Consider the following 17,016-nt stretch of genomic DNA (forward strand, 5'->3'; position numbering starts at 1 on the left):
TAAAACACATCACAAGGGGCCATTTGAGTGGAAAATGGCCCCCTGTGGTGCGTTTTACAACTGGAAGTGCCGCATCGCAACAGGCCTTTACCACTCAACTGGGAGTTTGAGTGGAAACCTGCCCTTTGCAATGCAGCACTTCCAGGAGCGCGCAAACCCCCTCCCCTACACCTTCACTCCAAAAACCTCCCGCCGAAGAAGAAGAGAGACCTGGTAAGCCTAGCTTACTCACATATGGGAAAATACCATTGCAGGCTGTTAGTGCATGCAGTCAGGAAGACAATGTGATAGGACAACAGAAAAGGGGGAAAAACTCAACCAAGTATGTAGACAGAGCTTCAAAGGCTGAGCTACAAACTATGCAATAGAACAAAATAACTGCATTTGTTGCAAGGTGTACATAGTAAAATTGTTAAAAACACAGGACCTGGGATACAGGCTACATATAAAAATCAGTTATACGATTCTTATGCACGGTTGATATACAAACAATGTAAATGACTAATGGTTCTTGTAGGTTTTCCAGGCTGTGTAACCGTGGTCTTGGTATTTTTTTTCCTGACGTTTCGCCCACAGCTGTGGCAGGCATCTTCAGAGGAGTAACACTGAAGGACAGTGTCTCTCTGTCCTTCAGTGTTACTCCCCTGAAGATGCCTGCCACAGCTGTGGGCGAAACGTCAGGAAAGAAAATACCAAGACCACGGTTACACAGTCCGGACAACCTACAAGAACCAATGAACTCTGACCGTGAAAGCCTTCGACAAGATTTTAAATGTCTAATGCTTGACCAGATGCATTTTGGCCTGAGTAGACGTTCCTCTGTGGTCATAAATACATAAAGTTATAAAAAAACACATCCAGAAATAAACCTTATGAAATATTTTAATCTAATATTTTTAATCTGATGTGAATTCGTAACCCAAATTGTGGGTCTTGCTACATGGACAATCTGATGCCTAATGAACAATGCTTCCAGTGAGGTTAATGAAGTAGAAGGATTCCGATCAGCTAAAATGATGTTCACAATTTCCAGGGAAGCACATTTTAAATGTTGTAATTATTATTAATTCTGGATGGCAACAACCAACTTAAAAGGGGCACATCTGTAGCATCCCCAGGTCCCCACTTACCTTCAGCAGGAGCTTCTTTTGGATGGGGCTGGGTGGAGGGATTCCTGCACACTCCCAATTCTACTTCTGGTTTCCTAGCCCCACTGTGCGTGCTTTGTAGAGTCAGAGCGCACACACAGCAGGGCTACGAGGAAGGCTCTCGCCTCCTTCTCCAAGCCACAAGCCAGACTGGGACCAAGCTGGCATTAGGGTTACCAGGTCCCTCTTCGCAACCAACAGGAGATTTGGGGGGCAGAGCCTGAAGAGGGCGGGGTTTGGGGAGGGGAGGGACTTCAATGCCATAGAGTTCAATGGCCAAAGTGGCCATTTTTCTCCAGGTGATCTGATCTCTATCAGCTGGAGATCAGTTGAATTAGCAGAAGATCTGCTACTACCTGGCAGTTGGCAACCCTATCTGGTATGCAGCTTGGAAAGGGAGGCAGGAACCTTCAAAGCCCTGCAGTGTGCAAGCTCTGTGGAGTAAGAGCATGCAGACAGGGGGGCTAAGAGTAACGCTCTCGCCTCCTTTGCCAAGCTGCAAGCCAGATCGGGACCAATCTGGCATGCAGTTTGTAAAGGACGGATGGAGCGTTCCTGGGAGCTCTCAGGGGGGTTCACTCTCCCCTTTCTCCTTCCACCTGCTGACCCTCAGCTGGTCAGCGGGCAGCCTGGTTGATTGGCAAGCAATTGCCCGCCACAACCGGGCAGTTGGGAACCCTACACATCTGGGAAAGAGGATCCTGCTGCCCCAGAGATAGTACCTTCAGCCCCAGGATCTAAAACAGAGCTAGTGCGCCTTTTTTGTCTTTGGAACTTTTTTCCTCATATGCAATTTACACAATCAACAAAACCTCATGCAATTAATTAACAGTGCAATCCTAAGAATACTTATCTGGGAATAACTCATATTGAATAGATCTGAGTAGGATTCTGAGTAGACCGGTTTAGGATTGCTCTCTTTCTTTAATGGTTGACAATGGCAAATTGGAAGCATTTAGATCCATGGAAGAGAGAATTCCAAGTGCCCTTTTCATAGGGAATTTGGTTCAATGGAGTAAGGCAACAACCTCCAGGCCAGGTTCTACCCAGCTAGAGGCTGCAAAGTAGGGATTACCTGCAGCTCTTCCAGCAACCCCTGCTTCCCGCTGCCACTCCATCAGGAAAAAAAGGGGGGAATTAATTACCAGCTGTGCAACAGCACTAGGAAAATCCCAGAAGAGATGTCACTCCACTCTAGGAATCACTGGAAACTCTATGGTTTTATCATACAGAACCACCAGACTCCCTCTGCCTCTACAGTGGTAGTACTCAGGCACCTTATCGGTCAGCCAAGCCAATCATTTGTTACACAGATAAGAATGTTAAGTCACATGAAGCTCTTTGTTGACTTGAAAAGTGAGGGTGGACATGAAAATCATGTCTTTGGATGAAATATTCCTAAGTGTCTTTAGTATCGTCTGGCAAAACCATTCTCTTCATTTGACATACTAGACCATTAATAAAAAGGCAAATTAATTCTGCCAAGGAATAGATTTTGCATATCTCTTCAGTTCTCAAAACCATTATTCTCTATACAATTGTGGGTTACAAATTGTACCCTTTGAGCGTTTGAGGTGACTAGAGGGGGAGGGTCTTCCACAGTATTGTTCAAAGGTCTTTTATGTGTGGCTGTTTCACTTGCTGTCACTCCTCCGACTACTTCAGGTCGTTGTTTTGATTATGCAGACCATTTCCAACCATCAGAGCTCACCTCACTCTCCCCCTACGTTTCCCCGCATTTTGCCCGCGTGTTCAAATTTGAAATAAAACAGGTCTCTGAAAACATGGGCAAAACGCAGAGAAGCGCAGGGGGAGAGCAAGGTGACCTCTGACGGTCCGAAACGGGACGCATAATCAAAACAAAGACGCGAAGTCATCGGAAGGGTGACTGCAAGGGGAGCAGCCATGCAGAAAAGGCCTCTCTGACCCTGAAATGTGATGGGGTTTTGGGGGGAATCATCTCAGTCAAGGAACAGCAGATGTGCAATAATGCTATAATGGTGGGCATTGTCACAAGGAGCTTAAGTAGGCCTACAACTAGCCTGATAATGGAACTATTCCTCTTCTCAAGCACTACAATGAATAAGTGATACCAAATGTTAAGGAAATTCAAGCTATAAGCAGCACTTTTCACCTTAAGAGCTGTTCTCTCGGCCATGCCCATCAGAAAGGCTGAGAAAAGACTGACATACGCTAAGTTTTAGCAAGGTCACCTTGGTAATCTACAGTGTAGTGCTCTTCTCAGGCCTCCAAACTCAGTCCCGTTTCCTCCAAGACAGTTTTGCCACAGAGCAGAGTTCTTGCAAGGGTGGAAATTAATTTGCTCCCCCCTCCCTAAACTGTCCACTATGAAATTTTGATGTTGGATATTTTCATATTATTTGGACTATTGGAATCTTTGCTGAACACTCACTGTAGTGGAAACTGCGGAAGACCATTGTATTACGAGGAGGTAGATGGTGATCAATGCAGCCCTTCCCTATGTGAGAGCAATCTCAAGTCATTAGGGAGTTAACTTTCACACAGCACTGTAAATGATGAGCACCTGGTGATGGGGGAAAAGGTTAGTTTTCACTCTCTGTTAAAAGAAGGGGAGGGCTTCAGATAAGGAGCCAGCCAGGAGGAGGGTGTCTGGAGAACCAGGACGGCTGCCAGAGAAGAAGCGGCTTGCTTGCCTCCCAGGAGACAACTTCCCATCCTTATTTCAGACTCAGCCTGGATAAAAGGTTATTTTTGTTGAAAGATTACTTAGCTTGCGTAAAAGGGTGTATTTTTTGTTTAATAAAACTGCGTACTTTGTTTTCCCCAACACTTGCCTGTTGGAACCATTTCTTTACCGAACCATGGGTAATACACTCACTGATGATTTAATATTTATAGTAGACATCTGACAGTCAGGTTAATTTCACGGTTTGATATTTTATTTGGTTTCAAAGATTGGAGCCAGATAACAAAGGCATTTGATAGTCAGCTTTGATCTTTTATTTCCATGCATGATGTTTGATGGAATTTGATAGTTGACACAAAGTGGGTACTTTGCATGTCTTACAGTGCAATCCCTTTTTTAATTTTTTTTATTGATTTTATATAATAAAACATATAATAAAACATACAAAAAAAGAAAACAAAAATATATGTATAAAAAACAACAACATATAGAGCTCACTATTACGACCTAAACTAATACATTGGTGTTTGCTATCTATTCTTCTTTTTTTTTTTTTTTAAAGGCCTATAGTGCCCTATACCCAACCACCCACCTGTGTGCCCTTCACCATTGGACTTCCGGAGAAGTGTTATGACAGTAAATAGAAAAAACCTGTTGTTATATTCATTGATTAAAAATCACATTGACCTATAATTCGTTAATTCGGGGATTGCAGGGTGTCTGAGGACAGCTCAGCCATGCCACCACCTGAGTGGCTTTCCGGCTCTGTGCAGCACGCCGAAAATGTATTTGGCTCAAAACCCCATCAAACTAATCCATTGAGTTTCACAGGGCTATGCCTCCCTATTTGCAGGCACAAGTTCGAGCTGGCAAAAGGGGGCATTCCCAGGGCTAAAGGCCTCAGGGAGCTGACTAACGTCAGCCCCACCCCCTGGAAATGCCCCTTTTGGCACTGACGTGAGCCCTTGTGCCGGGGAAATTATGCCACCATGGCTGCACGAGCATCCATGCGTGGCCTTGCCGCACGGCTCCTCAACGCCAGCGTAAGTGGTCCTGCGCCGACGTTAGTGCCAATTTAGCCAGTACGAGTGGCACTAACACCAGCACAGGGGTTACTCCAGCTTCAAACCCCTTTTGCCGCCCCCCCCCCCCAAGATTGCTCTGTTAGTTGGCAACAGTAACTTCACCTACCTTGCAGGATTATTGTGACGATAAAACAAGGAGAGAACCTGTATGGACGACCACCAGACTGCTGTCCCTGTTGATACTGTTGTTAAATAAATAAATAAGAACCATGCACAATGCATAACCAGGCAATCCTATGTGATATGGGAACTCACAATCATACATCCACCATCACAAAGTCTCTATACCATGTTGCTGTCTTATTTGATTATAAGATGAATGCTCCATTAGGGTTACATCCTGCAGGGTCTCAGTATTACTTATCAGAGGGCTATGATCATGCAATTCTCTAAGCACAAACATTGTGATTCTCATCAGTTTGATGTGTCCAGAACAGGAAACACTAGAGGAAATTAACGATAAACATTCTTTATCTTTCTCTCTTTCTTCAGCTGCATCACCCTTCACAAAGGTTTCGTTTTGGGACTGTGCGAGAAAGCAGTGCTGAAGATTATTTCAAGCAAAGTTTTCCAGATATGCATGAATACATGAAGAGGTACAATGTGCCTGCAACTCCAGATGGAGTGGCATTCCTGAAGTAAGTGTGTATTATGTGCCCCGTGCACATTCCATGTGACCTCCACTGGGTAGGACTGGAGCCACAGAACTCTTGAGAGCCAATACATATCCCAATAGATGAAAATCCCCAGGTTGTATGTTAGTAAAATGCCTGGCATTTGGTGTAGTTTGGTTTGCTGAAAATTCACTTAGAGATCTTTCTTCCTCCCCCCACACATGCTCATACTATGTTTCCTAGCATTTCCCAGGGATAGAGAATAATGGGAAAATCAGCTTAATTAGGTAATGTAGATATATACCATGGTGTTTGACTCTTCCATCTGCCAAGTCATGTCCAAAACTGCTCCTTACAGTACTATAGTTCCCTCGAAGGAACCGCTCCCGGCAAATATGCAAACAATAGAGAAAACTACTGCCTTAGTTCCCTGCTTATAACAAATGTATAATGCTATCCAGCTTGCTTTGACTGGCAGCTGTTCTCCAGGGTATGAAGCAGAAATCTTTCCTAGGTTTGCTCCCCAATATCATGTGTAACTGATGAAACCAGAGATTGAATGTGAATGTTCTCTTTTTAAAAATAAATTAAAAGTTTTATTTCAAATCACAAACATATAAACATTAAACAAATAATCATATTATTACTGTGGAGCATACTTTTTAAATTTATATTTTAGTAGTTCACTTCTTTTGAGTTACATTATTCTATATTCTCAATATATCTTCATATCTGATATCACATTTATTGTAAAACATGTATTACCTAAATCTTTCTTCTTCAATTTTAATTTTTTTATTCTTAATTTCCAACTATATAATAGAAAAAAAACATTCCATTTTTCCTGAAATTCTGAAATTTGTCTACTATGTATAAAAGATGTTAATTTTGCCATAGCTGCATATTCAGTTAACTTACAGCGCATTCCTGAAATGCGCTGGCGGCCTTGCTGAAAGCCCTTAGGAGACTGGCAACAGTGCATGCCAGCATAAGGGCCCACACCGCCGGCGCCCAGAATGCGCACGGCAGCGTGAGTGGCCCCAGCGCCAGCGTGCAGGCCCGGATGCCAATCTCCAGCCGCCATGGCAGCAGCACTGAGCCCGGACGCCACCTGACCCTCCCGCTGGCCTCCAGCTGCCACCACAGGCAATGACGGTGCCCCGAGAGGCGTCCCCAGGGTGTTCCAGTGCCGGCCGGGGGGTGGGTCCGACATTAGTCAGCCTCCCGAGCCGTTTCGGTTCTGGAATGCCCCTTTTCATTTTTTAGAAGATACGCCAGACTTTTACTGGTGTATCTCCGTATTTTGGCACTGGGCAGAGGTTTCGGCAGTGCCGCTGGGTTGCCTCCTAAGCCTGGGGCAGGCATTCCTTTCAGGAACGCACTGTTATTCATCCATTCATTCAAATCAAACAGATGCAACATTTTATCATACGTGGTGGACATGTAAGAAAGCAAGGAAATACTGGATAGTGATACATGATGAAATGCAAAAGATACAAAAACTTAAGTTTGCGATGGATCAAAAAATATACTACTAAATATCTTTCCAAGTAATATCCCCAAAATATATACCGAACTATTCGAGTACATGGTGATGGCGACAAGAGTAACACATGCAGCAAAATGGAAGGCAGACAAATACCCAGATTGGAACGTGGATGCTCTCAACAGAAAGCATCGACCTCTGTTACCATGGCAGCTATAGCAAGCACATCTACTAGGGAGAAAGCCCCACTGAGCTAAATAGGACTTAATTTTGAGTAAACATGGCCCTTCCCTCAAAGACTGTATAGTTCCCAGAAGCATTTAACTGGACTGGGTTGGAAACCAAATGCTGGATTAAATAGCTATTTGGTCTGATCCCACAAAGCAATTCTTATATCCCACACTGCGTCAATCCTTTATTTGCATGACACGCTCATGTTTACTAATATAAATTAGATTTCTGTTTGATTTTGTGCTCTGTTTGGTAGCAAAGGCTTCCTGAGGACTAGGTCAAATAGATTCAGCGTTCCCATCCAGAAACAATACATTCTGTTCGAAGGAGTTCAGCCGCATCGCATCTGGTTCATTATCCAAGGGGAGTTGTTTGATTTTGTACTTTGATTCCAGGCATGATCCAGAGAAACTAGACGCCTTCATCATGGATAAAGCACTCCTGGATTATGAAGTATCAATAGATGCGGACTGCAAACTTTTGACTGTTGGGAAACCATTCGCTATTGAAGGTATGGATAAGCTCCTGCATTCAGTTCCTCATCTCAGCAAGCATTTATTTCATTTGCCTGTGTAATCAGGTGTTGCTCAAGAAATCAAATGGTGTATTATACTTGGAAATAATTTATTTCTTTAGAATGTTGGTAAATTGGTAATGACATCTCTCTCCGTTCTGCTTTTCAGTATGGAATAACACAGATGCATGGGGTGGGGGTGAAACTGGTTTGAACACCCTGAAAACCAGGGTTTGGGGGAACCCTGGCAAGATGACATCCAATGGCCCTCCATGGCCCTTCCAGATGGGTGTGTTAGTGAGTGTCTCACTCACATGTGTGAAAACACACACACACCTCCACACCTCCTGCCCCTTTTGACTCTGCTGGTGCAATGGGGGGTTTCTGGTTTCCTGACTGATAATCCTGTACCTGCTGAAATGATTTGAATGAATGAATGAATGTTCAAAAATAACCACATTTTCACTACACTTTAAAATATGCATCTGTGATCACTCATGGAGCTTAGAACCCTGTGATTCCTTCCTCGTTGCTGTGCAAAGATACAGGTATGTTTCGCTTGGTATGTTTCATGCTGTCAGGGCAGATTTGCCTTCTCGGTTGAGTCCCCCTGAGATTTTTTCCAAACAGCCATCTTGACTTCTCCATCCAATCAGCACCTTCAGCGAGAGATCTGATTTCCTGTCTGCAGCTACAGTAGCTCCCAAACCATGCTATATTGAGGATGACCTCAAGGTAACTCAGAGCACAGCTTGCCAGCAGCATCTTACACTATGGAATACATTAGCAACCATTCGCCTTTGGGCTTCTCTCTCCAAATAGTAGCAATAGCAGGAGGATTGCGTCCCCAAAGAGCTCCTACCTTTTTTGATGAATATGTTGGCTGACTTCTCTTCCTCCTCCCACAACAGTGAAGGATGATCAGGGCTGCAAATGACTGATGTCCCTCTTTTGCTTACTACCCCCTCTTTCCGGAACAATCTATCAATGTTCCACACCCACTGACCTCCGTGGCGGACCGTGCACATGTCAGATCTGACAAATGAGGCTGCGAAGAGTCAAGTGGACATATGTTTGATTTAAGCACTCTATTTTAGAGACTCCCAAAGCATTGCGACCCAAGCTGACAGGAGGAGATGTCGTATAAAACTCCTTTCCTGGAGATGAACGATGGCCCAAAGGTGGCTTTCTCAGATTGCCACATCCTTTCATATTGCAGGTTCTATGTCTTTGTTTGGTTGACAGCTCTAAATATCAACTCAGACTTCACTGTCGACCTGGCAACCCTAGATACAGTTATGGGAAGATGGAAGGGGGATACATTCTGGGGAGGGGCTGTGGCTCAGCATCTGCTTGGCATGCAGAAGGTCCCAGGTTCAATCCCTGGCATCTCCAGTTAAAGGAACTAGGCAAGTAGATGACGAGAAAGACCTCTGCCTGAGACCCTGGAGAGCCGCTGCCCGTCTGAGTAGACAATACTGACTTTGAAGGACCGAGGGTCTGATTCAGTATAAGGCAGCTTCATGTGTTCATCTCTGTTCATATGTTCTTTCGATGGTTACCAGATCCAAACTCACAGTGATTCTTCACCCTGCCCTACTTTTAGTAGGTCAGATTTCCTGTCTCTTCCCGACAGAGCTGGACTTTTAACTTTCTGTATCTTAGTTAGCCATTTCCTCTCAATGTGCGTCCTTAGCTGATTACAACGGGCAAGGCCCTAGAGCGGGCCAGCTCAGCTTGCTAAATATAGCTTCCTATGTATGTACATCTAAACACCACAACTTTGCCTCATTTCTGAGTTGTGTAACATGGCACCAGGGCTGCCGACCTCCTGCCGCTTTCCAGCATAGTGCTTGCAAAACAGAGGAGTTCAGCTCATGGCTTAGTGGGCTACTGTTCCACAAATAGTCATGAATCTGCATGTGCTAAACGGGCGATTATACAAGCAATTAGCAATTTCCCGCTGGCAGACTGCAGAGTTGTTTGTGAATTCACCCACTTAATGGGCACAAAAGCTTTGGGGGGGGGGGGAACTAGTGCAAACCTGATGTTGTCTTTCTTTTATCATGTGAAGCAATTCCCAAAAGATGTTGCAATACTTCACCAAACTTGGAATGGAAAATACTAATGAAGTCTCCATCTCTCTCTGTTTCATGTGTGTGTGTGTGTGTGTGTGTGTGTGTGTTCAAAAACAAGGAAAGAGCAGGTGTGTGTACCTTCAGATAAGGGAGACACTCCCCCCACTGTTTTTTTTTTCCCCCAAAGGGCCCGATGCTTCTCTTCAAAACTGGCTTGAAAGTGGATAAAACAGGAGATGCAACTTCCTCGCCCTCTTCCCTCTCTGCTTAGCTGACATTGAGGGGTGAAGCAACAATGCCACTCCAGGGGCCAAAATTAGGGTTGCCAACCTCCTGGTACTGGGGAGAAAATAGGCACCACTGTACTAATATCGGGCGGATGAGGAAACCAGCACAGAAGCGAAGTGTATACAAAGTGCACAAATTTATAAAGCTACAAAACTTGACATACAATGTATCTAAACACACTATATACCAGTGATGGCGAACCTTTTAGAGACCGAGTGCCCAAACTGAAACCCAAAACCCACTTATTTATTGCCGAGTGCCAATGCGGCAATTTAACCTGAATACTGAGGTTTTAGTTTAGAAAAAACAACTCATACGTTAACATCTTTTGCCTTAAAAGAAAAACACTATAACAGAGCTTTCAATGATACAAACAACTTTTTATCGAAAGGCATGCTTTTGAACAATTAATGTGATTTTTGCTGTTGTGTGCATGCTGATAATTTGTCTACCCTTGGCTCATACTTTGTAAGTTTGAGAGCAACACATGCAGCACTCAGGTCATCTGTTAGTCTGTTTCTGGTGTCAGATTTGATATAATTCAAAGCTGAAAACAGCTGCTCACAAGCATAAGATGATCCAAACAAAGTGAGGAAAGCAATCCCAAGTGCTTTCATTGACTTAAAATTATTTGGCAGAGAATTCCACACTTTTAAGGAATTCTGAGTGGCAAATCCAAAGCAAAACCTCCCATTCACAAATGGCCAATAACCCCCCATGCAGAGTTTTGAGAATCTGGATGGGGGAAATGTGCATTTGAGTGGCAAACCCCGGGCGAGACGCGCTTTGCAAAAAAACATAACCAAGCCACGCACCCTTCCAAGCTGGCGCCAGGGGGCGAGGAGGTGGAAATCAGCTCCGGAGCTCCGCTGTCGCCCTCCTGCATACGGTATCCATCAGCCTGGGGGAGAAGCCGGCTGCTGCTGCCGCTGCTCTCCCCTTCACGGCGCGGCGTGCGGATCGGGACTGGTGCCGAGCGGAGAAGTGCACTCGGTAGCAGCTCCCAACTCAGGGGGGCTCCGAGGGGAGGGGAGGGAAAGGGGGGAGCGATTCCCAACTCGCCGCCGCTGATCACAGCGCAGCCTACCGGGGGGGAGAGAAACCCCTCTTCCCCTGGCCTCCAAGGGGCCTCGCCCCTGCCTCCGCCCCCGCCCACCGACAAAGTTGGCTGCGGCGTGGCGAAAACTTGCGTCGAGGCTGTGAGGAGGGGCGGAGGAGGGGGCAGATGCGACGGCTCCGTGCGTGCCCACAGAGAGGGCTTGGCCTGCTGCTTATGGCACGCATGCCATAGGTTCACCAACATGGCTATATACACTACTAAGCTAAGATGTACATGATAACAATGCAAGTGGATTGCCAAGCTAAAACATATACAGTGACTATACAAGTGAAATAGAGTTTCTCTCAATTGTAGAGGAAATGGTGCCCAAAATCTTTTCACAACGAGGTTCACAACGAGGAGACGATCATTTCGAGTTCACAATGAATGGATCTTCATCAGTCCTTCCTAAAATTCATACAAAATGTATACAACTCTATATAAATAACAATATTACAACAGTCAATATTGCAAAAGCAAAAAAGTTTTTTACTTACAATATCCTCTTGAATATATATTCCTTCACATATTCTCCTATATCGGGTAAGATTTGAAAATGCCAATAGCTTATAATTTCCCACGAAGGGTAAAGTATACGTTGCTTCCCAAGCAGGGTAAGAATTAAAGTTTAGCTATGTTGATAGTCTAAAAGGTTCCACATTAAATAATTCACTAGTGTAAGTGACCAAGGATTGAGTCGGTACACCTGTCCCGCCACAGCTGCAGCCGAAGGACGGCTCTTAAAGATACAGAGTCCTCTTACAAAAAAACATGAGTAGTCATTCTCTAAGTTTAATCCATGAGGCGTAACAGTATTCAGGATATGTATAAAATAAGATTCTTTTTGCCTCAAAAGTCTCTCATTGTTGCATCGATTGAATTTTCTAGGATTAAGTCGCCAGAGTACAAAAAAACGCAAGTCGTTTTCATTGTGTTTAAGCTGGAGAAAATGTTCCACAACAGGCGCAGAGATCAAACCCGCCCTAATTCTGGACCTGTGTTCTAATATTTGAGTTTTTATTGCTCTAATACTGGATCCTACGTAAATCTTGCCACAGGGGCAAAGAAGGCAATATACACAGAATTTGGTATTACAATTTGTAAAGGACTGTAACTTAAAAGTAAAGGTAGAATCAGTCCTGGTGAATTCTTTGACTTCCAAGGCAAAATTACAAGCAAGACACTGATGACATTTAAAATGTCCTTTTGTAATCTCTATACCACTATGCCAGACAGCCCTTAGTCTTTAAGGTGCCACTGGCCCATTGTCCAATTTTAGTGAAATAATCAACGATTTAAAACAATTTAAAAGAGAGGCCAAACATGAAATGTTGTAGCATAAAGATCTGAAAATATTAAAAATTTGCAAGTGTACTATAAATAAATAAACATATATACAATGTAAATGAAACACAATCAATAGAAAGCCTGGTTAAATAAATATACCTTTAGCTGCTGTCTTAAACATGGCACACTTGGCACCCCCAGATATCTGTGAGAAGGATGCCCCATAATCAGGCAACTAATTCCAACTAAATCCTTTTAAAGACAGTCAAAAGGATTTATCGAGAACTTCTTTCAGCTACTGACTTTTCTTTCCTTAGGATACGGTATTGGCCTTCCTCCAAACTCTCCACTAACTTCAAATATCTCTGAATTTATAAGCCAATATAAGTCCCATGGCTTCATGGACGTCTTGCATGACAAGTGGTACAAGGTAGTGCCGTGTGGGAAAAGAAGCTTTGCTGTGACTGAGGTAAGAGATATTCTGTGGTCACCTATTGGACTGTGTCTTTGGGCGCTGATGTTTACTAACCTCCCTAGAAGATGATGGCAGGAGACAAAGGTGGAAAAATCAGATTTTTGGCTCTATCATAAAGACAGCCATGGCTTGTAAAACAGTGCAGAGAAGAGCAGCAATGCTGGGATCCCGTGGCGTGTTTCTACAGTTTTGATGGAGCAGCAATTGCCAGAGACAGTCAAGGCACCAAGGGCAGCAGAACAAGGTTGGATGGGGAGTAGTGCATGAGGTTGCATGTAGTTGCATGTAGTTGCATGTAGGCACCTGAATAATACAGACAAAGGGCTTCCCCACACTCTCTTTTTCCTCACTTGTAAGTTCCTGTTTCTTGGAGCAGGGGGGTTCTGTTCCATGTGTGATTTGCTCCCTCTAGTGGACGATTTGATATCACACAGGTATATGTCCGGCATATATCCCTGCCATTTAAATCTGCAGGGAGATATGCCAGACATAAACCTGTGTGATATCTAATCAACCATTAGAGGGAGCAAAACACATGCCGAACCGGGAGTGGGGGGGACCCTGAAGAAACAGGAACTTTCAAGCAAGGAAAATGAGAATGCAGAAAAGTCCCAAGGCACAGTGTGGGCAGGGGAGGGGGCATAAGCACTCTCTGGCTGGAACTGCCAGCCATTGTCTGCCCAGCCCCCCCCCCCCGCAAAAAAAACCCTACCATACAATTGCTACACAGTTCCGAAGGTGTAAGAGCACTTAATTCCTTGGGTGAGGGGGGCACCAATGTCTGCTGATTTCTCTCTCTTATTGCAAATACCAACTTTGCCCTGGTGCTACTTCTTGAGGGTCTGTTTACCCCCCAGGAACAAAATTTGGGGGTCTATGGACTGCAGTGGGAGGGAAAATGGGAAAGCCCTGCTCTGCAAAGTTCACAGATGACTGGACTAGAAAAATTGCAGCGCATCTGTCCCGGTGTGCCTGAAATCCCTTTGAAAGCAATGGTGTTTAAAGCACCCCCAGGTAGAGCGTGCTTGCATTCCAAGCGGCTAATCCCAATCTAACTGTGCTCCAAGCTATCCAGAAACAGTGTCAAGCCGAGTAAAATGTGCTTGGAGGACGGCCACCTTTGAATAGAACATGCAACCAACAGGCAGACTGTATCGTCTGTGACCTTTTGGTACTTTACATTTTGGAACGTGGTCCTCTCGGATGAAATCCTGTTAAAAGGTCCAGCGGGCAATTGTAGTCAATTACCACAAGCATGGTCACAGGCAAGACTCACATTTGCCAGGAAATAAGCTGGGCTGGGAAACACAGGATGGATGTCACTGTTCTTTTTTAATGAGTGGCTTTAAAAGGTCAGAAAGAGACAGCCCGGAAAGGGTTTTTTTTCCCCTAAGCATTTCTTGGCAACTGTGCAATGACAATGTATAAATGGTGATTGTTGAGAACACTGGTACTGAATTGTGTTAAAACGCTCAATCACAGGGAAGGAACCTTTGTCGAGGAAACTTGGGAGCTAGCAGTTCATTGGTATGAAAAGAGAGACACCCAGTGGAGCCTCTGAAAGATTGCACGAATAAAGCAAGACTAACATAATGTTTATCCCAGCATACACTTTAGGGACTAGAGCCCGCTTTGTCAGATGCACGCAGTGGCAGGCACCAACGACAGGGTGAGAAGTATTTGTGGCGGTCTTCACACATTGTTGGCAATTGCCCTGCATAGCAATCATACACACTTGGATCGGACTGTCCCCTACATAGGAAAATCCAGTGGCAAGTGACAGCTACAGCAATATCCCATGGGATGGAGATGCCACCTATCTACAATTCAAATGCAACCAAGAGGAAATTCTCGACAGCAGGAAATGGCCTCTAGGTTTGATAAGCTAGTTAACACCCTGTAATGGCTGGAGATTCCCTTGTTTTATTAAGTTAGTAAACAGCTATAATGACTGAGGCATCCCAATGCTTTTTTCACCCCCCTGAGGTGGGGGGATCGTGTCAAACACCCCCTGGGGTGGGGGGATTGTGTTCAGTCCATTCTGGAAAAGATGCTGCAACTTTAGCCACCTGGGGCTCTAAATCCTCTTGGACAGCTGATCAAAACACCGGGGTTAACATTAACTGAGAGACCTGGTTCATTCATGAGCTTTAAAAAACTGATTCATTGGGAGTGTATCAATGAATAGGTATTTCCTTCATTGGTACACCACCTTTCTCCCCATTAGGGACCAAAAGTGGCTTACATTGCGCTGCTCTCCTCCATTTGAGCCTCACAGCAATCCAGTGAGGTAGGTGAGGATGAGAGTGTGTATGAGGCCCAAGGAAGCGAGCTTCCATGGCAGAGTGAGGATTTGACACTGCAGCCTCCCAGATCCTAGTCCAACACTCCTAGTCCAACTCCTACACCACATGGTCTCACCAAGAAGCTGGAATTTCATGGATAAGGCACCCAGTCAAGGGCACAACCTAGCCAATGTCAAAGGACCCATTTGTTTCAAATGGTGGGAATCTGGTCATGTATTTTAGCCTTCTTGTTGAAACCAATATAGATTCAACACACTTATGTTTGACTGGGTTACGCCCCAAAGGCATTGGTTGTAGTAAATGAGTAAGATGCTCAACTCCTTCTTATGTGCAAAAAGGGTCACACATGAACACATGAAGCTGCCTTGTACTGAATCAGACCATCAAGGTCCATCAAAGTCAGTATTGTCTACTCAGACCGGCAGCAGCTCCCCAGGGTCTCAGGCAGAGGTCTTTCACATCACCTACTTGCCCAGTCCCTTTAACTGGAGATGCCGGGGATTGAACCTGGGACCTTCTGCATGCCAAGCAGAGGCTCTACCACTGAGCCACAGCCCCTCCCCTAAGGTCAGTCCACTAAAGGTCAGTCCATTAAGGCTCTAGCTTTTTAGAGGCCCCTTAAGCAGTTGCATGCAGCAGCCGGAAGGCAGGTGGTAACATTCACTCCTCTTCAAAACATGGATGTGGCTTTTGCGTAGAAAACAGTGACAGCAGCGCTGTAGAAAAAGAGAAAGGCTCTGAGTCCCATTTTGAAAGCCGCTCATTCCAAAGAGATTTGGTCTTTTAAATTAAATTAAAATGAGGCTGTCTGACCTGCTCGTCTTCTCAGCATCGATGGCTGGACAACCCTCTCGTTTATATGTTTCAATCAGAGCAGGAGACCGACTTCCCAATTACGACTGAAACGCTCGTTGATATTAAGGGAGCGAGGACACGGCTGCCTGGTTGTCACGTCCTCCGAGAGTTTGTTTCGAAAGGCTTCAGCAATAAAGAGCGTAGCCTTTTCTGGCACAGGTGCTCCTTGCAGTTATTTTATGACCATTTGATCCTTCTTGCTGCCTCCCTTAAGACGAACTGTATGCACAGCCATGATTAGATCCCCAGATTGATTGGTGGGCAAATGGATTAAGGCCATAATTTGTGGGGGAGGGTTACCTCTGCCTTCCTGTACCAATTCCCTGATTGGAAATGTCTCCCCCACTGCTTCCAACCCCAAGATCCAATAAATACCCACATTGTTCCCGTATAGTGTTGTCAGCCTCCAGGTGGAGGCTGGAAACCTGTCAGAAGTACAACTGATCTCCAGACTACGGAAATTTGATCTACAGACTACAGTTCTCCTGGGGGGAGGGATGGCAATTCTGGAAGCAAGACTCTATGGCATTATACTCCGCTGAGGTCCCTTCCCTCCCTAAATCCAACCCTCCTCAGGTTCCACCCCCAAATCTCCAGGATTGTCCCTGCCCAGAACTGGCAACCCTCTATACTGTTTTTCCCCTCCTGGGGTGTAAACTATTGAAGGGAGCCAACCAATTGGGCAAACAACACAGGGGGCATAAATAACAGACCTTTTGGCCAGCACCACAGCCCTAGACCATATTAAGGTTGCCAGGTCCCCCCACCCCGGCCACCAGTAAGGGATGGGGGGGTAGGGTTGCCTGCTCCAGGTTGGGAAAATTCTGGAGATTTTGGGATGGAGCCCGGGGTAGACAGGGACCTCAGCAGGGTACAATGCTA

The 17,016-nt window shown here is 45.0% G+C and overlaps 1 protein-coding gene across 1 annotated transcript in view; it reads left to right on the forward strand.

Moving 5' to 3' along the window:
- GRIN3A (glutamate ionotropic receptor NMDA type subunit 3A) overlaps nt 1–17,016 on the forward strand; it is a 163,443-nt gene that overhangs the window by 129,551 nt on the left and 16,876 nt on the right. Inside the window, exons 4-6 of the mRNA XM_056848278.1 lie at nt 5,394–5,539; nt 7,628–7,743; nt 12,816–12,967. Coding sequence (XP_056704256.1) covers nt 5,394–5,539; nt 7,628–7,743; nt 12,816–12,967 — 414 coding nt within the window. The remainder of the gene's footprint in view (nt 1–5,393; nt 5,540–7,627; nt 7,744–12,815; nt 12,968–17,016) is intronic.

The sequence above is a fragment of the Euleptes europaea genome, chromosome 4 (genome assembly GCF_029931775.1).
Source record: "Euleptes europaea isolate rEulEur1 chromosome 4, rEulEur1.hap1, whole genome shotgun sequence".
In the NCBI taxonomy this organism is placed as follows: Eukaryota; Metazoa; Chordata; class Lepidosauria; order Squamata; family Sphaerodactylidae; genus Euleptes; species Euleptes europaea.